The 24,750-nt window shown below is 46.9% G+C and overlaps 1 protein-coding gene across 1 annotated transcript in view; it reads right to left on the minus strand.

Annotated features, from left to right (window-relative positions):
• Window positions 1–23,170, minus strand: part of LOC148522894 (anthrax toxin receptor 1-like) — a 135,351-nt gene extending 112,181 nt beyond the window's left edge. The window contains exon 1 of the mRNA XM_088473487.1: window positions 23,027–23,170. Coding sequence (XP_088329613.1) covers window positions 23,027–23,145 — 119 coding nt within the window. The 5' untranslated portion in view covers window positions 23,146–23,170. The remainder of the gene's footprint in view (window positions 1–23,026) is intronic.
• Window positions 23,171–24,750: the final 1,580 nt, after the last annotated feature.

The raw sequence follows: 24,750 nt of genomic DNA on the forward strand, positions 1-24,750 counted from the left end.
GGGGAGCATAGTTTGGGTGAGATGAGGGAAGGGGGAGCACAGTGTGGGTGAGATGAGAGAAGGGGGAGCACAGTGTGGGTGAGATGAGGGAAGGGGGAGCACAGTGTGGGTGAGATGAGGGAAGGGGAGCACAGTGTGGGTGAGATGAGGGAAGGGGAGCACAGTGTGGGTGAGATGAGGGAAGGGTGGGTGTGTGTGTGTGTGTGTGTATGTTATGTGTATACTGTGTGTGTTATGTGTATACTGTGTGTGTGTATGTTATGTGTATACTGTGTGTGTTATGTGTATACTATGTGTGTGTGTGTTATGTGTATACTGTGTGAGTTATGTGTATACTGTGTGTGTGTATGTTATGTGTATACTGTGTGAGTTATGTGTATACTGTGTGTGTGTATGTTGTGTATACTGTGTGTTATGTGTATACTGTGTGTGTGTGTTATGTGTATACTGTGTGTGAGTGTGTTATGTGTATACTGTGTGTGTGTATGTTATGTGTATACTGTGTGGTTATGTGTATACTGTGTGTGTGTTATGTGTATACTGTGTGTGTGTATGTTATGTGTATACTGTGTGTGTTATGTGTATACTGTGTGTGTTATGTGTATACTGTGTGTGTATGTTATGTGTATACTGTGTGTGTTATGTGTATACTGTGTGTGTGTTATGTGTATACTGTGTGTGTGTGTGTTATGTGTATACTGTGTGTATGTTATGTGTATACTGTGTGTGTATGTTATGTGTATAGTATGTGTGTTATGTGTACTGTGTATGTTATGTGTATAGTGTGTGTGTTATGTGTATAGTGTGTGTGTTATGTGTATACTGTGTATGTTATGTGTATACTGTGTGTGTGGGTGGGTAGGAGCCCCAGAGCTTTGCTTTGCCCAGGGCCCACACTGCTGTTAAGACAGCCCTTGGCACAGTGTGGGTGAGATGAGGGAAGGGGAGCACAGTGTGGGTGAGATGAGGGAAGGGGGAGCACAGTGCGGGTGAAATGAAGGAAGGGGGAGCACAGTGCGGGCGAGATGAGGGAAGGGGAGCACAGTGTGGGTGAGATGAGGAAAGGGGGGCACAGTGTGGGTGAGATGAGGGTAGGGGGGGCACAGTGTGGGTGAGATGAGGGAAGGGGAGCACAGTGTGGGTGAGATGAGGGAAGGGAGAGCACAGTGTGGGTGAGATGAGGGAAGGGGGGGCACAGTGTGGGTGAGATGAGGGAAGGGGGGGCACAGTGTGGGTGAGATGAGGGAAGGGGAGCACGGTGTGGGTGAGATGAGGGAAGGGGAGCACGGTGTGGGTGAGATGAAGGAAGGGGAGCACAGTGTGGATGAGATGAGGGAAGGGGAGCACAGTGCGGGTGAGATGAAGGAAGGGGGAGCACAGTGCGGGTGAGATGAAGGAAGGGGGGGCACAGTGCGGGTGAGATGAAGGAAGGGGGGCACAGTGTGGGTGAGATGAGGGAAGGGGGAGCACAGTGCAGGTGAGATGAAGGAAGGGGAGCACGGTGCGGGTGAGATGAGGGAAGGGGAGCACAGTGCGGGTGAGATGAAGGAAGGGGGGGCACAGTGCGGGTGAGATGAAGGAAGGGGGAGCACAGTGCGGGTGAGATGAGGGAAGGGGGAGCACAGTGTTGGTGAGATGAGGGATGGGGGAGCACAGTGCGGGTGAGATGAGGGAAGGGGAGCACGGTGTGGGTGAGATGAGGGAAGGGGAGCACGGTGTGGGTGAGATGAAGGAAGGGGAGCACAGTGTGGATGAGATGAGGGAAGGGGAGCACAGTGCGGGTGAGATGAAGGAAGGGGGAGCACAGTGCGGGTGAGATGAAGGAAGGGGGGGCACAGTGCGGGTGAGATGAAGGAAGGGGGGCACAGTGTGGGTGAGATGAGGGAAGGGGGAGCACAGTGCAGGTGAGATGAAGGAAGGGGAGCACGGTGCGGGTGAGATGAGGGAAGGGGAGCACAGTGCGGGTGAGATGAAGGAAGGGGGGGCACAGTGCGGGTGAGATGAAGGAAGGGGGAGCACAGTGCGGGTGAGATGAGGGAAGGGGGAGCACAGTGTTGGTGAGATGAGGGATGGGGGAGCACAGTGCGGGTGAGATGAGGGAAGGGGGAGCACAGTGCGGGTGAGATGAGGGAAGGGGGAGCATAGTGCGGGTGAAATGAAGGAAGGGAGAGCACAGTGCGGGTGAGATGAAGGAAGGGAGAGCACAGTGTGGGTGAGATGAAGGAAGGGAGAGCACAGTGCGCGTGAGATGAAGGAAGGGAGAGCACAGTGTGGGTGAGATGAAGGAAGGGAGAGCACTTCAATTTGTGAGTTCATCACTCTCACCACCTAATTGTTTACCTAATCGAGAAAACTCTGTACTAGCAGATACTGCCACAGTCGTGTGACCCGTCGTGTTCAATCCATAACTTATCACATTGTGTTCAGTTTTGTGTGACCCGCCATGGTCAGTTTCCCACATACTGGGATCATTCCCCCCTTATTTACCCCAGACATTGTTGTGCCATTTAACCTCACTTGTGACATGGCATTGTTATATGTGACACTGCATAGATCCATCGCATGCATTCAGTGCTCTATTAATATTGTTATTTGTATTCAGTAAATTAACATTATTTCATCAGAGTGTACTGTTCAGTTATTTGCATTTATGTCTCTATCATATCATTAGGAGACACCAGATCATTATATTAATACAATACATGTAACTACTGTATAGGGTGCAGCGCTCCGATCCTACCATTATTTCACCTCAGTGTCCCTACGCTCACCCTCCTCGTAACTTCACCTCAGTGCCTCTGCCTTCTCCCTCCCCGTAGGTACCCCTCAGTGTCCCTGCCCTCACTTTCCCTGTAAGCCCCCCACAGTATCCCTATCCTTACCCTTCTTGTAACTCCCCCTCAGTGTCTCTGCACTGTCCCTTCCTTTGCTGCCTAAATAATGATCACGAAACACAGTGCCAAACTTCCAAGGTAACATAATTTCTGGTAATGGGTTGGAACTGGGACCACCCATTACCAAATGTCTAGTTTCACCTGTGGTAAGATCTACGTGTTGATGAAAACACACTGATATTTTTCAGAAAATGCATGTAGCCATAGGGATCATTGGCCCTGATTCAGACCCACTCCCAAGCGGCTGTCCGCTCGCAAGTGGGTCGATGGTCTGCACTGCGCATGCGCACGACGGAGGGAGCTCCGTCGTGCGCATGCGCGAGACACGACGAGCGAAGGACTTTCCTTCGCTCGTAGTGTCTGATCAAAGGGGGCGTGCTGTCGATGTTGATTGACAGCACGCCCCTTTGATGGGCGTGCCGGGGGCGTGCCTGCCAGACGGAGGCATTCCCAAGGGAACGCCTACCGTCAGAAGCCGGCCCCACTGACATCACTAGTGATGTCAGTGGGAGTAATTTTGGCTCTGATAGAGCCAAAATCACTCCTGGCCTTGCGGTTGAGAAACTCAACCGCAGGCTTCTGCTCGCAGTGGCGATGGTCGCAATGGTGAAGATCATCGCGACCATCATCCTGCACGCTCCTATATGCTGTGGGTGGTGACCCACAGCTATACGAGCGTCCAGGAGGACGCTCCATATTTATGGAGGTGGGCCCTGATTCAGAGCGAGCGCTCTGGTCAGAGCGTCCGGCTCTGAATCAGGGCCCTTGTGCCTTGTGCCTTAAGATGCAGTAATCGGATCTACAATGCCGACAGAAGGCGTATTTTCCCCTCAGATGCCTCCTGCCACATCAGCATAGTTTAGCATCGCTGTTGCATCCAAAGATATTTTGCAGATGTCGACAATTTTGACAGCTATGATTGTACTGTTGACTTTTTGACCTTTTGAATTCTGAAACAAAGTGTTACACCTCCATTGACAATCTGCTCTGAAGCATTTCATCAAGGGAGATTGATGGGACTATAAGCTCAGCAGCAGTATTGCTACATGTTATTCACAGTGACAGGTAAATCGCTTATAGTATATAATAATGTAACATTGCAGCTGTAAATGCAAGGAATTTGTTCCTCCAGGGATACTTGTCCCAATACCACCTATTTAGATCTGGCTAGTGAAGAAAGCTTAGCCTGGCCATGAATTGAGTTATACTCAATATACACCCCCTACCTAATATCCTGCATTCAAAAAGAATGTTACAGAACACAAATGAAATAGGTGTACAATAAGTTTGTACATGTTTAATACATACTTGTCAACTTATATCACATGCCACCCGGGAGATGTTGGTGAGGTTGGCTCAGGTGGGAGGTACGACCGTACGTGACATAGTGAATCACTTAATCATACCATGTAACTGACCTGTTTTTCTGGGCCTGTCCTGCTATCCCACCCGAGGGCCTGGCTTTGTCTCTGCGTAGGTGATCGCAGTGTGATCGCAATGCTAACTCACGCACGTGCACTGCGCTGCATACGCATGCGCAGTACGCACCATTGGCCGATTTGCGAACGCTGTTGCATTTGCGCTCCGCGATGAATCAGGCCCAGAGAGTAGAATCATTTCATTACTGAATAATGGGTCAGAGATACAGTAACTCTACAGGAAGAAGAAATACAGGGCTGAATGTATCATTGGTGGCTAGTGTTATATATTGCAGTGCTCCATAATGCAGCATCACCGCTATTTACCCCACAATACCATGGGCTCCATGTAAGAACGAGTCATAAAACTCATTAAAGGGTTATGACGATCGTCCAGTACTTTGTGAACCGCGGAAAGCTCAGTTATAGATGGTGTAAGTGGTACTGCCCGCATTGCGGCAAAACGCGCGTGTGCAGATGGCCGTGGCGCATTCACATTAGTCAGCAATCTGTCACTGGCAGCGTTAGACTGCCGGCAACACAGCAGAAAGCAACGCTGGATACTAAACAAAAGATGCCGCCGGTAGTTGGTATCGTTGTTAAATAGAGCACCTGGGTTCCTCTGCCAGCCCCAGAGACAGGAGGGGGTAAAGTGCACAGGGAGTAATGCAGCAAAGCCTATACTGCAGCACTGGATACAAGGTGAGACCCTCCTGACATGACATTGCTTTACAGAGAAATAAAAACATCCATTCGCAGTCTCCATTAACTATAGGAATATGGGGACTGCATTACCCAACATGAAATCTCTGATATCTCCTGCATTTACCTGTTGATAACCTGTTGCAACTAATAGACTAACATTACTGCAAGGAAATGAATCTAGACCACCTACTAAACTTGAAAAAATATATATCCAGGCAGCCGCTATTGATTTCAAAAGGGTCAGGGTTTATTGCTGAGAGGGATCCTGAATTAAACAGAGTGGTTTTGAGAGTCATTCCATATGGATAACATTATTAGAATCATAGTAATGACAAAACCAAAGGGTGCTCTATGCTCTAGTATAGATCTATCCACCACAGCCAAAACTGCTAATACTGTATTACAAAAACCAATATAACATTCAATGGGGTAGATGTATTATAGCGGCACTTAACATGCCGCTATAACGCTTCCCCCTTCGCCGAGGCGAAGCAGGAAGCACTAAGATGTAAGAACATCTCATCGGTCGGAGAGGGGGAGCGTCAAGACCATTGCGACCATCGGACTTGCGACGGAGACCCTGCGGTAGGGTCTCCCTGCCACAAGCCCTGGAGTGATTTTGGCTCTATCAGAGCCAAAATCACTCCCACTGACATCACTAGTGATGTCAGTGGGGCCGGCTTCAAACGGTAGGCGTTCCCATGGGAACGGCTCCGTCTGGCAGGCACGCCCCCGGCACGCCCACCAAAGGGGGCGTGCTGTCAATCAACATCGACAGCACGCCCCCTTTGGTGCGAGACCCGGAGCGATGGAAAGCCCGTCGCTCCTCGGGTCTCGCGCATGCGCACGACGGAGCTCGCTCCCGTCGTGCGCATGCGCAGTGGGGAACATCGACCCGCTTGCGAGCGTACTACCGCTCGCGAGCGGGTCTGAATGACCACCTATGTACACTATACTGTAATATATTCATACCTACTTTGTTTAGAAGTTTTTTTTTTATTATTAAATTAAACTTATTTATCCTTATCAAAACAAAACATCAGCAATCACAAAAAATGATTCACAGATTCAGTTTTTCCCTGATTTAACAATTCTTAATACATCAATATGTATCCATACACTGCCAATATGTACCAGCGATTCACAGATCATTTTTATCTAAAGATCAGATCTGTGAATCATGAAAGTGATTTTACTAGTAAAATATTAGTACCAGTCTGCATATTGGCTAATTGTTATCAATCTACGGCCCCGATCAATCAGTGAAATCCAACATGTTAGACAACCTGATTCACAGATCCGATCACTTTTTGGTTGGAATCAGTGATCAGTGTACCCCATACATGATGATTTTTTACTCAATCATCTGCAAAACGCAGAAATACTGATGTTTGGGCCCCATAACTTTGTCTGATTGGGTGTAAGTGTATCTGAGTGTATGTACGCCTGAACTAAACCTAGCGCGTGTACTACTGGTGCCGAGGTGGATGGTCTCTGACTTCATATATGGGCGTCCATATGCTATTTTTATAATATATACATTTTTTGTCCTGATACTTTTTTGCTCAGTATGTGGACACAGCATACAAATGTTACCACTGGCAAAATGCATTCCTCATATAGAAATAGCAAAAAGCTTGGATAAATCATGATATAATAACATTTCTTCTTTAGACACATCAACATGGCATATCCTCATTTGATATGTTATAGGAGCCAATGTGGTTTTATGTGGCAATAACAGGTTTACTTTAATTATAAAACAACTCATAGCTCTACCATACCCGCTGATTACCATTCAGACAAAAAGTTGCAGAGATTAACACTTTTTTGGCAACGTTAACAAAATGTTGAGGTTTTTGTAAACCAAGGAATGATGTCTAAAACTGCTTATAGAAGGATTCCGGGGAGTAGAGAGACCAGTAAATAGACGAAAACTATTTTTTAAAAGTGGATCTGTCAGCAAGTATAGGGTGAACGTTTATTTTATTCATCAAGAGCTAGATACAGTGCAATGGGAGATCATTTTTAAATCCTAGTTGACTAATATTTTACTTCTTGCATTATTATGAACAGTAATCTGATGTTTCTATAGGTCAGCGACCGGCAACAGACAGCATTCCAAGCTTAGGTCTATTTACTAAGCCTTGGATGGAGATAAAGTGAACGGAGGTAAAGTACCAGCCAATCAGCTCCTAACTGTAATTTTTCAAACACAGCCTGTGTCATGGCAGGAGCTGATTGGCTGGTACGTTAGCTCCGTTCACTTTATCCTCATCTAAAGCTTAGTAAATAGACCAGGCTGGGAACACACTGGATGACAAATTTTTCCCATCCAGCGGATTGCACCGACATATCAGGCACATCATCTAGTGTGTACCCACTATATCGCTGACGAGGCATGCTCCTGTGGGTCATCAGCGACATCCTCCGTCGGCCCTACATGCAGGGGTGAAGGGGGATGTTGATTGCGAGTGCCGAATGCAGCATGACCCCCGTCGTTGCTGCCCGCATCAGTAAATGTGTATGCACTGGCCGATGCCGGCTCCCCCCGCCGAGTCCCGTCGCTGCCGATGTCGGGCTGGGTACACATCGTCTAGTGTGCACCAAGCCTAAGTCTACTACATTCCCGAAATATCCTGGAGATATGAATTCCGGGGGTGCCTCCTAGGAAAGTACGGTTTGCGTAGTCAGGCTACAGCTCCACACCAAGTACACAGGTCATGTCATCGTTTAGTGCTAGGAGGGGCCCAATCATGTCATAAAAGTCCCACCTCCCACGGCACAGAAACATAGGCAAGTATGTATGCCGTCCCCCCCCCCCCAGCCGCGTCATTGGTCCATCTCTCAGCTTTATATCCCATTGGCCCCAGCTGTTTTTCTGCTTTATACCCAGCTGAGGTTAGTCCACAGTCAGTGGCGCATCTATAATGGGTGCAGGTGTATGTAATCCAGGGGGCACACATCCTGCACCCGTTGCATATACTTATTACCTAACAGCCGCCTCAGAAGAAATCATGCGTGATAGAGAAATCACTGGTAAAAGGGGGCAGGCACCATTTTCCCAGAGATATGCACATGCGCAGTAGGCACTGGCACAGAGGGTCTCATTCAGACCCGCTCGGAAGCGCGTCGATGTTGCCCAAATGCGCATGCGCAAGACGGAGGCGCCTCCGTCGTGCTCATGCGCGAGACCCGAATAACGACGGGGTAGCCGTCGTTATGGGTCTCGCACCAAAGGGTGTGTGCTGTCGATGGTGAGTGACAGCACGCCCCCTTTGGTGGGCGTGCCAGGGGCGTGGCTGCCCAGACGGAGGCGTTCTCATGGGAACGCCTACCGTCTGGGTCCGGCCCCACTGACATCACTAGTGATGTCAGTGGGAGTGATTTTGGCTCTGCCAAATCACTCCGGGGCTTGCGGCAAACGAGACCCTACTGCAAGGGTCTCGTCGCAAGCCCGATGGTCGCGATGGTCTTGACCATCGCGACCATCATCATGGACGCTCGCATAAGCTGTGGGTGGTAACCCACAGCTATGCGAGCGTCCACGAGGCCGCTTCGCAAAAAAAAAAACACGCCCTGATTCAGAGCGGGTGCTCATTCAGAGCGTCCGGCTCTGAATCAGGCCCAGAGTCTACATAGCACATGCACTGGAGCGAATGCTCAGGACTGCACACACCACGGGCCCCCTCCTATCATCAAAATCACCACAGTCCCAGCTTATTGAAAGACTGACAGGTTGGGGCCTGATTCAGCAAGGATCGCAGTTACTTATTTGCACGCAATCGGCCGACTGTTGCGTTCTGCGCATGCGCATGGATTGCAGTGTGCGTGTGCGAACTAGCTATTGTGATCGGGACTGCTATCACAGTGACTACACAGACCCATCACAGAGTGATTGACAGGACGTGCCGTTTGTGGGTGGTGACAGGGGTGGTGGTCGGCCGAACGCAGGTGTGCCGGTGCGTTTCAACGGCGTTGAAGGGGCGTGCATATATTAACCAATGCAATGCATACGCAGCCTGAAGCCTCAGTTAGCAATTCCTGAGTGAGGTCTGATCTGCCTTAACTGTGCGTGAGGCTGCGATGTTACTCGTTTGTACTGATGTTTTCGCAGTCTTGCTAACCATTACGGATGTGCGTGTAGGTGAAGTGGGCGTCCTTATGTAGTGGTGCGGCGGCATTGCGATCCCTATTGATTAGCATACAATCACAGTTGAACTGCAATCCGTAGTGAATTAGGCCTGTGATCTCTTTTATATGCTTGGAGCAGCCAAATTCTTCCCCACTATTTAGCAGCGCGAGGAGCACATCTAAGGTCAAGGCAGGAAGAGGAGCAGCCTGCAACACACGGAAAGAGCTGTGTGATCCCTGCTTAGTTCATTAATGCAAGGTAAGGAATTTTTAGGCAGACTCTTTTATGTACCAGTCTGCTGCAAAGTTGTTTGTGTCTATTTTTGGATCCACTTGCACAGACATACTTACGGGGCACATTAAAAATATCAACAAGTACAACAGATTGACGGAGGAAAACCTCTGCGCAGAACAGCGCTGCGACTTCCAGCCTTTTACCTAACTTTCACACGCTGGTAGAACATCTGGTTACTCAGAAGTCATATTTCTGGAAATCTCAGCTCTCCCGTGTTTTGGATCGTAGGGTTGTCTGGGTACCACACACCCTGCATCCATTATAGATAGGCCACTGTATGGGTTGTTTACTGCCCTTGGGTAGATGTAGCAAGCAGTTACCATAGCAACCAATCAGCTGTGCGGTAGCATTTATCAAGTACTTTCAATAAAATGCTAAGTAGAAACTGGTTGCTATGGGCAACTTCTCCACTCCTGGCCTGATTCAGCAAGGAACGCAGTTGCTTATACGTATGCTATCGGTCGATTGTTGCGTACTGTGCATGCATATGCATCGCAGTGCGCAAACTAGCAATTGCGATGGGAATTGCATTTGCAGAGGCTACACAGACCCATGGCCGTGATTGACAGGAAGTGACGTTTGTGGGTGGTGAAGGGGGGTGGAGGTTGGGGGTGGTTGGACGAACGCAGGTGTGCCAGTGCTTTTCAACGCCGTTGCAGGGGCGTGCATAAATTATCCACTGCATGGCTATAAGCAGCCAAAACACTGATAGCGTGCGTGGCTGGTAGCAATTTCTGAGTAAGGTCAGGGCTTGTGCAAGTGTGCATATGGGTCCGATGTTACTCAATGTTACAGATGGTTTCGCTATGTTCCCCTAGTATGCGGATGTGAGTAAGGGAAAGTGGGCGTCCTTATGTCAGGATGTGAACACTATGTGTATGCAAACATTTAAAGCAACTGCGGTGCGTGCGTATAAGCAGAATAGCGATCCATGCTGAATCAGGCCCTCTATACACTGCTTGGTAAATGTGTGCCATGGATATATATTAGTAATGTAACTGCTGTGTATGATGGATATTTAATGTATGGCCTTGATACAGCTAATCATTCTACCAGACTTTTTGGTGCCCTGTGCCAGAAAGAGCATTTGAGCCTTCCCCATTATTCAAAGGGATGTAACGCACCCAAAAAAGGACCATGGCCTCATGGGGAAGGGCCAGGGAAGAGATAGGAGAGGCCAAGAGATGCTGGGGATGAAATAAGAGGAAGCTACAAGCGAGAATGATAATAAACAGAAAATTGACAGGCCCAAACAGCGCCCCCTGACCTGTGGTGCCCTGTGCCATGGCACCGGCCGCACTACCCTAGTTACAGCCCTGCATTCTACAAATGTTATATACAGTGACTGTTTGATAAATATATTCATTAAAGACACGTAAATGTACACTTTGAGTATTGCTTGTTTAATAATAGTAACAAAGCAATTACATTTTCTAACCAATTACATTCTGTTTATCTTTCACTGGGACTAAGATGAATATCAGATCACATCACATCAATGAAATTATTCTGAAATATTCCTAATCTTTTACCATTGACCATTTGTCAGACATTTTCATGAAGAGATTACGGTGGCCCTATACTGTATGTACACTGAGTGCTGAAAGTTGATAGGATAATGATCCTTTCAGGATGGAGAGGAACATTAGCAGGCATTGTGGGTAATACTGTCTGAAGATGACTGCTGATAATCCCATCCCACCTATTAGTGCCGTCTTCTTCCGGCAGCACTAACAGGTTCCAATGTAGCCAGAAGAGCTACGGCTGCTATATCTACAGTGAATGCCGGCCCCATCTCATATAATTTGGCAATCCATGAGTGTTTCCATATTGCACATTAATTTTGTTGCTTGACCCTCGTGTATGTGTCCAGCTTCAGTTTGTGTCATTAGTAGTTTTCTATCAGACTCTGTCAATATCTGTTTCCCATTGTAAAAGGCAGAGGTAAGGAGCCATTTAGCTAATACAGATGGGTACATAATGAACGATATATCGTTTGCGGATCGGCGGGTGTGTACAGACCATAAGTATGTGAATGACATCGCTCACAGACATATCTCATCAGCCCTGCAACACAACAGATGCTCATTATATATATATATACCGTCTGTACACTGCCGGGAGCACCCACGATTGACATCTCAACTGGACAGGCAAATTCAAATGCCTGTCCAGTTGTGATGTCAGCGCAGACATCGAGCGGCCAATTGGTAACTGTGCATAGCTTACCTGCAGGGCTGGCTCTAGGGGTGTTCGACCTGAGCGGTCGCACAGGGGCGCCACCCATAGCAGGCGCACCCCTCCCCAACATCCCCATTTCAGTGGGACAGTACTGTCCCGCTGTTCCACCCGTGGGCCGTAGTGGCCCGCGGGTGGTCAAATCGGGAGGTTGGGGACCCCCCACTGCCGCAGCTGTGCGGCGGTGCCGGACCCCGGAGACTCTGAATGGATGCTGCGCGCATCCATTCAGAGTCTCAGTTAGTGAGGCTCCCCCCATCCTGACGTTATTTGGAGGCGACACGGCAGATAGATCTGTAGGTGTGTACATAGCATTAGTCTCAATATGACATGTGGCATGACTGAGCCTCTGGTAGTGGTGTAGCATACCGTCTTTTGCGTTACAATTTGCGCCTTATTCGCATCGCAGATGCAGCAAAACACCACTCAAAGTGTACTGCAGATGCTGGGCTGCAACTTTAATTGTGCAAGAGTTAGTTAAACAAATGTCGCAAATGAATCTCAAAGGAGTTTGGTGTGGGAAAAGCCACAGCTGCTGCTATTTGGCCTGACTGAAGCCACAGTATATGACGCAGGGGCGGATTGGGCCACTGGGAAGTTTCCCGCTGGGCCGGTCCCTTCTCTCCTCTGCTGGGCCGCTTGACGCACTGACCGGCGGCTCAATTGCCGCTACCGCGATCGGAGCAGCCATGAGCAGCTCATCCAGTACATGACATGACAGCACAAGTTGTGGGAGTGTTTTAGGTGATGCTGTCTGAGTGGGATGTGTTCGTATTATACATATATTTAAGGAGCCCTATGTCACATTATATATCTTATGTGTATATATATATATATATATATATATATATATATATATATAATATGACATAGGCCTCCTTAAATATATGTATAATATGATCACATCACACCCCACTCAGGCAGCATCATCTAAAATGCAACTTGTGCTGTGGGATGTGTTATAGATATATCTTAAACATTCTAAGCAGTCTATTTACTAAGCAGTGTTAGGAGACAGAGTGAAAAGTGATAAGGTGCCAGCCAATCAGCTCCCAACTGGCATCGCACAGGCTGTGTTTGAAAAATGACAGTTGGGAGCTGATTGGCTGGCACCTTATCACTTTTCACTCTGTCTGATAACACTGCTTAGTAAATAGACCCCTAAGCAACAATCTTATTTATGGCGCACATCCACTACCCGACACAGGGAAGATAGTATGATTACGACATCGTAATCGTACCGTCGTTCGCCATGCGTTGCAGTGCCTACACTGAACGATCAGTCATTCAGTATAGGCACTCTCCATCATCCCCTAACATGGTCAATCTGTCATTATCGGCAGATTGACCAGCATGTTTGGGCGATGATTGATGCTGGAAACGACCAGCAGGCGCGCGCATCGTGCCTGATTTGTGCCCGATTAATGAGCGATTGAACGATAACGATGTCGTTATCGTTCAATCGCTCTGTTTAATTGGGTAGTGGATACCCGCCTTTAAGCTGCATACACACGGTACGATCTGTACCACCAACGACTTGAAAGATATATTTCAAAGATATCTTTCGGTGAAGTCATTCTGCCACATCTCTGAACATAATGTATCCGGAGATGACCTAATAGCAACGTCATCATCAATGTTCCAGAACACTCTAAAACAACAAATATACTATCAATGATAAGTTAAAAGATACATTATACTACGGTTGATGCTTATAATGTTTAGAATAACAGCTATTGCATACATGGGGGTCATGTGTTTATAATAATTTTATATATTTGTAATTTTTTTATATTTCTGAAAATTTTGTAGGATTTACACAGTTTGTTTCTTTGGGGTGCTAGTCACTTATCTGCTTCTGTTACCAAGGGTCCACTGACATGGTGGAGAGGGGTGATAACTTGGGAACAGAGGGGAAGATTCAGACCCGGCCGCAAGCACTGATGTGCTCGCAACCGGGTCGATGGGTGGCCCTGCGCACGCGCAGCGTGACCCACAGCTTAGCTTGCGACCAGGAAGCCGCACCAAAAAACCAGAAGTGGCCGCTCTCATTCAGAGAGAGCGATCGCTTCTTGCGATCGCCTCTGAATGAGGTCCTGAGTGTGCGGACCAGGTGGAACACAAGCGGATTGTTCCTCTGGTTACAGCCACAGTGGGTACCGGAAGTCCGCCCATTGGAGGTTCTCCCAGAATAGCAGAGCAGTGGTGTGGACATGGCGTGCTTTCTGCAGGTGGGGTACATATGCGGGTGAATGTTATGTTATTTTGCTACCATTTGTATGATCCTGACAAAGGAGCGGTAATACAAGATATGTTTGCATATAACATGTCTCCTAGTGCCGTTATTTTGGACTGGCAGGTATTGTTAATCAGGCACAGGAGCAAATTGTGACTTTGGGCTTGATTAAATTCAACGCAAAATGAATAGCGGCGGTAAGGAGCTCCCGGAGCTATTCAATTCAGTGCGACTAAGATTTCTTCTCGCATCCCTCCTGGGGTGTGAGCAGAAATCCGACAAAACTACAGGCGAGATGCCGTTTTCTGCTCTTAGCACCGCAGAAACAGCATCGCGTCTGGCAGTTTAGTTGGAGAATGCCAATTCTCGCAACTAAACACCATATTTAACTAAGGTGTGAGAACTGGCATTCTCTGACATAACAGCGCTCTGAATTGAATAGATCTGGGTGCTCTTCCTGGCGGTATTCAATTTGCGTTGCATTGAATCGTGCCCTTTGAATGTGAGTGCCGGCAGTTTTGTGGCATATATATATATATATATATATATATATATATACACATATATATTCCGGGTCCGGGTTGCAAAGAGGGATCCCTCCGCCCCTGTCCGGCTCCTTCCGCCGGACGTCAGGGCTATTGTGTGAATGCGTGACCTGTAGGTCACGTATGCGCACTATGGTCACTGCAGTGAAACGTTCAGTGGAAACAGCTGATTTGTGTATCAGCTGTCTCCACGCCGGAGCAATGATGAATTGATCTGGAGCTCGAGGTGAGAAGAAGTGTTAAATATCGGGGTCTGTTTGGCCCCCGATAATTAACATAATGAATAGACCCCTAATTCTTTATTGAACTTACAGTAGATACATTTCAAAATATAAAATACAAAGTAACAACAACATTTTCAACTGAACCACAAAACACTGTATTACTGCCGAATGCAAAGCCCTCCCGTTATTTTAACCAGAAGTGGGGAAAAGGGGGATGGGAGGAGGATAAATTACCTTGAAGTCATCAATGATTTGTTATCTATGAAAGTTTTGGTTGAGGATATCACTTTTCATACAATTTAAAGTTTAAAAATAGCACTAACTGTGAATTACAGAACTTTGATCTGAGGATGCAAAGTGATGACTAAGGCAAAGGCTTATTGAAAAAAGGAATCAGACCCTTGAAATGCAAAAAGCAAATGAACACATGTACAGAGCTGTAACTAGACTTTTTGGTGCCCTGTGCCAGAGAGAGCATTAAGTAGGGACATAATATAGTGCACCTGAAAAGGTAGGGGAAGGGCCAGGGAAGAGATAGGGGAGGCCAGGAGGTGCTGGGGATAAAAGAAGAGGAAGCTACAAGTGAGAATGATAATAAACAGGAAAATTGAGAGGCCCAAACAGCGCCCCCTGCCATGTGGTGCCCAGTGCTATGGCACTGGTCACACTACCCTAGTTACGGCCCTGCACATGCACTAGGGGCCCGATTCAGACCTGCTCGTTAGATGCGTTCACATGCAGCCATCAGCTGCCAAAGTATGCAAATCTGGTGATCGCACAGCAAGACATTAGCACGCCCACTATGTCTTGGCGTGCGATTGCAGTGTGTATATAGACGCCCACCAGCCTGTCATAAGACTCTCACTTTCCCTTCGTAATACACCAGGATGTGTATGCAACAATCGGTAACATCGAGTACCATCGGACCCATACGCAGCATTTGTGGTTGACCATACCCTACAGCAAGCACTGCGAGTGCTTCAGTGTGTAATTCAGCCATGTCACGTGTATTATGGCGCTGCGTCTTAATTATGCACGCATCTGAAACGGCATTAAGATGCTCAGACACGCCTGTGTTCGCACCACCACTCCCCCCTTTCCATCGACCTACCCCTGTCACCACCCACAAATATGCTCGTCCTGTCACACATTGTAGCGAGGCGGCCATGTGCAGCGTGTGAGCCCTACACGATCGCATGGACTAGTACGCGCACTGCGCCTTATACATATGCGCACATTGCAAACATAGGCAGGCTACGTGCGAATGCAGCCTAGCGAGCGGGTCTGAATCAGGCCCTAGATTCAAACAGCAGAGACCAAGCATTAGGCAGTGAGGAGACAGTCCACAGCTGGATCACGTTACCATGTGCAAGTACTGTACATTACATGCCACTCCCTCCCTATTTGTCAGTTTTCATCAGACACAGAAAGACCTCATTTTAGCTGTTAATATAGTAAAACAAAACAACACTTGCACACTTCTTTACGGGGTTGGAAACGGCCCTGGCGGAGCACCGAGAAGACGATCAAACTTGACTATGTAGAGGAAGTAAAAGTCGTAACAAGGTTTCCGTAGGTGATCCTGCGGAAGGATCATTATCCAGTACTAATTTTAATGTTTGGCTGCCAGATAAGCTAGATGAAAGGGCTTACTATTATTTACAAATCGCTCTTTAACATCGGGACAGAGGAAATGGAAGCAAGATAGTATTGTCAGAATGACTTGGGAATTTGTGAATCCAAGGTTTTTTTTTTTTTTTTAAGAAGCACACAATATCCCTCTTCAACTGGTGTCCTGAAATGTAACAGCAGAGAGTTCAGCTCCCTGTGGTAAAAGTGGGCAGACGCATGAGAAAACTTCAATATTCACTACGGAAGCCCGCATTGCATGGGAGAGCCAGTAACCCTCGGAATGCTTAAGAGATAGCGGTTAGGAAAAAAGTGGACAGGAAGGGGGGCGGTGAGGAAAGACTGTCGTGCACAAAAAACACTTTTATGCTGTAAATTAATTTAGGTGTTCATTTGTATTCTCAATCTTATATGGCGGGATGTGCATTGGGTTCAATAAAAAAATATTTTGAAGAAATCTTTTATGGAACTGTGAGATACGTTTCAGGTTTGTGCAGCGCTAAAAGACATGTGAAATGGTAAAGAGTTTAAATTGTCAGGGGTGAGTTAACAGAGGAGGGTGCAGTCTCCGGACGCCCACTCCCCCTCCTCTATCTTGCCAGCGCAAAAGCATATTAGATTCTGGCATTGTGCCAGAGTTTACTGCGCATGTGCTGACCTACGGAAACATGGTGCCCACACCATTTTCTCAGTGATCACTCTACTGTGCATGTGCAGATCTCCGGGAAAATGGCACCCACTCCATTTTTCCAGTGATTTCTGTGGTGCCGACGTACAGGTAATTATTGTCCATGGGTTCAGGGTGTGCGTTGTGGGCCTGTGTGCACCGCACATCCTGCACACATTATAGATAAGCCCATGATGCCTGCTGGTGTGTTTACGCACTGAGCATGCACCATAACTAAGTCTATTTAACTACATGCAATGCAGAGTGATCCGTATTTTAATGCATCTTCACTTATGACTGAAGAGCCGCAACTAGGTTGCAACGATAACAGAGCTTTCTCATGTAAGATAAATTAATTGAGGGCGTAGGGACTTAACAAAGGATATGCAAACTTGAACGTAAGCGTGAATATGTTTTCACACGTATCCTTGGCTTCTAGTATAGTGCTAGTGCAAATGCTCGCTCATGATATTGATTGTACCAAACCAAGCATACTGATTGGAGGTGAACGCACTGCAGTATACGCTTTTGGTTCTGCGCACGCAGCCCGGGAACACGTACATCTGATTTCCTGACAAGTCTGCATCAGGCCCATAATGTTTGCACACCTTAGAGAGGGTTCACAAATACAAAGTTGGACCCAGTGGCGTATCTATAATGGGTGCAGGGTGTGCGGGGAACACGGGCCCCTGGGTCTAGGGTGGCCCCACACCGGACACACTCCACCCATAATATTACTTACCTCTCCGGAGTTCCACGTCAGCGCGGGAGTTCGGTGCTGTAAAACGACTGCCATTTTCCCATCGTTTGCGCATGCGCAGTACAGGGAAAATGGCCGCCGTGGCCATTTTCCCGGTGACTTGTGCATACACTATAGACTCTGGGCACACTCTAGTGCCCAGAGTCTATAACTCCGGCGCTGGCCGCGCACAGCTCAGTGCGCTGCCGGGCGGAGAGGAGGGGGCCCATGTCGGAGACTGCACACGGGCCCCCTCCTCTCTAGAAACGCCCCTAATTGGACCACAGATATGCATTGTTGAGAAATAGAATTTCCCTTTAGATTACATAGATCTACATTGAGTGGAAAAAGGGGTGATATTAAAATCGTATTTAAAAATTTACAACAAAATTATTTGAGATGGTTTCATAGTTGTTCCTGCTTCTATGGAAAAAGCACATGGTGAGTTCTCCCTGAAAGCGTTAATTAGTGATGAGTTGGGAAGTGTCAACATTAGCCAAAGTGTAAAAGGGTCAACTTCACCTACATCCACCATCTGCTCTGCCATCCTCCCTCATCATCTTCCAGATGGTGAATAGTTCCCGGCTATGGGCTACCATAAGCTTGCTAAATTGGTAGTCATAGGAACAAACAAGTGGTTGGCCAGTAGTGTCGGGTTTGGGGTTTGGAGTAGAACAGAGTATTTACTTTTGTTTTGGCAAAACTACCCTCAAGTGTTTTTTTATTTGGTTTTGCAATTTCTTTAAAATTGATAAAAACAGCTTTAATCATGTAATTTGAACCTTATTTACATGCAATCCAAAATCCGAGAACAGTTTTTTAGATTCGAGTTCCGAACTTACGGGAAGCCTCGAGCCAGGACTCTGTTCTACTCGGAAACCCCAAATGTGATCCGAGCCAGGACTCTGGTTCACTCGGAACCCAAAAGTTTGGGTGTGTTTTTCAGTAAAAGCAAACTGCTAATTTCTGGCACCTAAGCTGTGACTCTTAATGTATTTAGCTCTACACATTGACAGGATGGAACCTAGGGCCACTATGAGTAGTAATCTTCAGACACCTACTCAGTATAAAGTTGTCCCCATTATACACAATGAGGCCTGTGGTCTGGAACTATTTATGAAGATCCAAAAAGCTTAATTTTCGGAGATTGGCCACATCATCTGACGCCATCTTCAGATTAGCCATTGTAGTCTATAGGCTACATTTTTGCATTGTATGCCTGGCATGTGTGCACCCAATACAAATACCTCCTTCACTGTTGAGATAAGCAATAGTGAAGGAGATTTTAATGGGGGAAAGTATTTGCCTCCTAACAAATGCACTGTCCTGGCAGGATATCAATGACAAATAGCCAAGTTAATTAATCTGTTCTTACTGCGATTGGCGGTGATAACAGTAACGTGGCAAAAATGCAGACATTAATAATTAGGTCCCAAATTACCATAGACTGCTACATAAGTAGGGATACTGTATTCCCATTCCAGTCTATACAATAACATCCCCGAAAGGAAGCATTTGAACCAAAAGAGCAACAAGAGGATTTAAGTTATAAATATATTTTGTTCAAAATGTGAAAAGGAAACTACCATAGTTATAAACCCGTTTCTAAAAGTATTGTATTATTCCCTGAGTGGTGTCATTGACACACCCCTCCCCCAAAATACATTCTTTAAGATATCATATACCCCTATATTTGCAGTGACTTACAGAGCCCTGTGAAGTACATTGTACAGCATACAGGAAGGAAGCGCTGTATTTCATATCAGGATGTAAACAAAGACACAAAATTAGCAGCATCCTTGGCCTGTGTAAGTTGAGGGCGTATGCATCTGGATCATTCCATTTAAATGAACAAGATCCAGGCACGAACTCCCAAGACAATGATACATACTGTAATAACGCTTTAAGCTTGAAATCTTGTTGGAACATAACGGGGGGGCTATGTAATAGGGTCTGAGTTTTCAGAAGCATCGTGATTCTGGCAATGTCAGCTGTAGATTTAAAGCGCCAATAATTTAAATGGTAAAGCTAGCCTGATTTTGCCATTTAAGTAATTGCCACTTTAAGGGCCTGATTCAGAGATGGAAGCAAATACCGTCGCATCTGCAATTTCGTACACAGTGGACTTGCGAAATTATGCTAATGAGTTACCTGGTATCATTAATACGCCCATCTCTGGCGTCTTGCATCCGCCGCTTATGTATAAAAGCCTATGCTTTCTCAGGCAGAGCGGCACTACTAAGACAACGGGGCCTCTGCAGCTGCAAACGAATTCACAGAAGTTCACTAGAGCACACCAGAAAATGGTCCTGATACATCTGCATTTTTCTAACCACCCTCCCATTACCCCCAACAAACGCTGACTCTCACTTATGCTGCTAATCCATTGCCGCGCGTGCAGAGTGCAGCTTTGATGCATGCACAGTAGCTAAAAAACGCTCCACTGCGTGCAACATCAACATTGCGCCCGCCTCTGAATCAGGCCTTAAATCTGCAGCCGAGATCGCCAGAATTGTGCTGCCTCTGAAACCTTGGACCCCATTACATAACCCCCACATGGAATGTTTCACTAATACCCCTTATCCACTGCCGCTAAACAGGGCCATAACTAGGGTAGTGCGGCCGGTGCCATGGCACAGGGCACCACAGGGCAGGGGGTGCTGTTTGGGCCTGTCAAATTTCCTCATTTTCACTTGTAGCTTCCTCTTCTTTTATCCCCAGCATCTCCTGGCTGCCCTATCTCTTCCCTGGCCCTTCCTCAGGAGGCCATTGCCCTTTTTTGGGTGTATTATGTCCCTTTTAAAAACGAGGGGGACGCCAATGCTCTTTCTGGCACAGGGCACCAAAAACTCTAGTTACTGCTCTGCCGCTAAAACCTGGGTTATTGCCCTGTCAACCTGCATCACGGCTCAGTGGAATAGGCTCGACTGACCCGGGTCTTGAGCAGGGTTTTACGCGGATAAGATCCGGGTAAGGCTCAGTGGAAACGGGTATCCTGGGTCATCTGCCCCGTGTCCCGTTCACAGCATAGGAACAGGCACATTTCCCGGGGCTTGGTGATGATGTAATCTCCAAGTACCGGCAGTGGTAAGCCCCGGCAATATCCCGGGCCCATCCTGCGGTGAAAACAGGGTTCAAGCTGCTGTGACACAGCTTGAAACCCGTGTTTAGTATCCTTGGCTGGACTTTGGTGGAAAAGCCGTATTAGCTGCAATACGTGCAAGAATAGGAATAAGCACAAGCAGTATTAAACATAAAACACCTTCATAAGTTTATCAACTTTTTATATTTCATAAAAACCTCAATAAACAAGCATTTGAGACTTGTTCCTGCTTATGCTCAACTTCAATCAATTTTAATAGCAAAACCGCCAAACAGACTTATATGTAAAACAAACAGATTCATTTATGGAGAAGTAAAGTTGCTGTGGGAAAGTCTACAGCGCTAGTTGCCTCCTGTGGTGTGTGTTAGAGCCTGGGGTGGACACAGATACACACAGCGCTAGTTGCCTCCTGTGGTGTGTGTTAGAGGCTGGGGTGGACACAGATACACACAGCGCTAGTTGCCTCCTGTGGTGTGTGTTAGAGGCTGGGGTGGACACAGATACACACAGCGCTAGTTGCCTCCTGTGGTGTGTGTTAGAGGCTGGGGTGGACACAGATACACACAGCGCTAGTTGCCTCCTGTGGTGTGTGTTAGAGGCTGGGGTGGACACAGACACATACAGCGCTAGTTGCCTCCTGTGGTGTGTGTTAGAGGCTGGGGTGGACACAGATACACACAGCGCTAGTTGCTTCCTGTGGTGTGTGTTAGAGGCTGGGGTGGACACAGATACACACAGCGCTAGTTGCCTCCTGTGGTGTGTGTTAGAGGCTGGGGTGGACACAGATACACACAGCAGCATAGTTGCTGACGCAGCACCAGGTCACTAAAGCAGGAATCTAACAAAGAAAGTTTTATGCAGTCTGTCCCAAGACCAACACAACGTGGATTCCACAGCCGGGCTCACTGCAGACCACACTGGCATTATGCGGGTTAAAGCGTCCATCGCTGGTTCATAATAAATACATTACAGTTTTGTCACACATCGCATAGCCAAGACAAGCCCCAGTATTGTCAAAATAACTTTATTTCCTCAGTAGTGTCGCCTTTCACGTGCATTCAGTTCTTACTAAGTGAACGCCTGTACTTATAAGTAATAATACGCTTCCCAACTCACAGTTCTACTTTGTCTGACGTTTTGTCACCTTCTTACAAATTACTGCAAACAACAAAGCTTATAAGACCCCAACCCCTGTGCTACTTACTGTAGGTTCTGCCTTACAGGCGCTTAGGGGCAGGCCTGACTGTTGACAGTCTGTCTGTGTCTAACATCTGTCTGCCTGCGCTCACTCCTACTGAATAATGTTTCCTCTATTATGCATCACGGGCTACAATACTGTACATAATGGAATTCTCCTGAGATCTTTCTTGGGTGGTTACTGTTACTTATGCATATACCTCAGTAATGACCAGATTCTGCACTTCTGGATTACTTTTTACTCTTATATCACACATTTGAGTAACATATCTATCTGGGAAATAGTTGCTAAGTCAACATTAACGCTGTCGCCAATCAGTATACTCACTGTAGCTCTCTCTATTCTGTGTTTTGACTTGGTGATTGCTCCCCACCCCCTCTGGCTGTTCCATTAGTTCTATCTATGCTACATGTCTCATATGATTATACCTCTGCTATATTAGCCCATCATCACTACTATCTCTGTATCGTCACTGGTCCCTCTCTAGGCTTCATAGGTCTCCTGTAGCCCACTCTATATCTCACTATATATTTCTATCACACTGCTGTAACTTGGATTCCTCCTCAGCGGCCGCCACTTTAAAAATGAAGTGCCAGTAAGAAATTTCTTACAGGAACAGCTTAGCCACATGTAGCTGTTGATGAAGAGAAAGGACAAGCACATTTGTTTGGATGGTTTGTATATATATATACATATATATATATATATATATATATATATATATATAGTGCATGGGGCAAACTTGATCATATGCAATTGGTCTGTATAATGAGTATACAGATGCTATGGGCAATAAAACTGTAAGATTGTGAATGACACGTGTTTATTGGTTGTTATGTTCATTTCCTGTAAGGGAATTATTCTGCCTACAGCTGGAGCCAGTGCTCATACACTTTGTCAGACTTTCTCATACTCTCATCCCATGTCTTGCAAGCTCTGGCTTTGTTGCTGTGTCTGGCTGCTTGTACGCCTTCCCCTCACACTCACTCTCTGCTACTCACTTGTCAATGATGAAGTACAGATCAAATGCCCCATCGCAGGATCTCTGCTCCTCATTCTCCTGGGCCTGGCACAAGAGGGGCAGGAGGGCCACAAAGGCTAGCAGGATCCTTGTCTTCATAGCCCAGCAGTTTCCCTGTGTCTCCTCATCCAGGACTGAGGGAGAGAGGAGGAGGAGGAGGAGGAGAGGGGGCAGCAGGCAGGGGTGGGAAGGAGGGATGGTGGAGGAAGAGGATGTAAGGGAGGAGGAGAGGAATGTCTATGCTGCCCAAACCCCAGAGGGAGGAGAGGATATTAACTCATTCACTACAAAGAGACAGAGATACACAGGAGTGCTTTGCAGCTTAGGACACTTGCCTATGGGGAAATAATGAAAAACAAATAGAACTTTATTGTAGGCAGGGAACGTTATTAAATATAGTAGCCACAATATTATTATCCTATTATACAGCGCTTTATAGAGAATGCTAAATTCACACCAGTCCCTGCCTTATTGGATCTGGCAGTCTAAATGCTCTACCACACAGACACAAACTTACCAGTGTGTTCTCGGACTGTGGGAGCAAACATGGGAAAAGCATATACAGTACACAGTCAGGGCCCGGTTGGACTAGAACCCAGAGACTAAGCACAGGGGAGCAGCAATGCTAACCGCTGTGCTGCTGTGCCACCCTAACTCTTGGTATATTTACTAAAGTGAGAGTTTTTAGAAGTGGAGATGTTGCCCATCAAAACCAATCAGATTCTAGCTATTATCTTCTAGAAGGTGCTAGTTAAATGTTAGGTACTGCAGAATCTGATTGGTTGCTACAGGCAACATCTCCACTTCTAAAAACTCTCACTTTAGTAAATATACAGTTAAGTACCACTTAAGCTGCATACACAAGTAAAGATTTTCTGTCCAACCATCCAACTAGTTGATTGGTTGTAATGAAAATCTGGTAAGGGATGAAAGCAAATTTGCTCCTAAATGCTGGAAAATGGACAAAAACTGTTGTTTGAACAAATTGTTTAGATCAAACATTTAACAAACTTGTCTGACGTCCATTTTCATCTGTTTTCTGGCATTTTGCTGATCATCATTTACTCCCATACGTTACCAGATTTTCATTCCAACCAATCAACTAGTTGGATGGTTCTACAGAAAATCTTTACGTGTGTACCCAGCTTTAGACTATGAAGCAGAAAATATTCTGGTGATTGCCAGAGAAATTTTTTTATATGTTCAACAGGGAATCTAACATATTTGTATGTATGTATATATGTATGTAATGTTATGTATGTATAAGCTAACAAGCATATATTCAGGACAGAGGGCCTTATTCAGACCCGGTCGCGAGCGCTGAGCGCTCGCAACCGGGTCGATGTTTGCCCACTGGGCATGCGCACGTCGGAGCCGGGTCCAACGTGCGCATGCGCGAGACCCGCCTAACGACAGGCGCACCGTCGCTACGGGTCTCGCACCAAAGGGGGCAAGCTGTCGATGGTGATTGACAGCTCGCCCCATTTGGGAGGCGGGCAGGGGGGGTGGCCGGCCAAACGGAGGCATTCCCGACGGAACGCTTGCTGTTTGGGGGTGGCCCCACTGACATCAGCAATGATGTCAGTGGGGAGCTTCCTGCTCGATCAGAGCAGGAAGCTCCCTGGGGCTTGCGCTTACCGAGACCCAACCTTAGGATCTCGTCGCAAGCCCCGATGGTCGCGATGGTCCTGATCATCGCGACCA

This window comes from Taudactylus pleione, unplaced genomic scaffold (genome assembly GCF_031769625.1).
Source record: "Taudactylus pleione unplaced genomic scaffold, aTauple2 ptg000136l, whole genome shotgun sequence".
Lineage (NCBI taxonomy): Eukaryota > Metazoa > Chordata > Amphibia > Anura > Myobatrachidae > Taudactylus > Taudactylus pleione.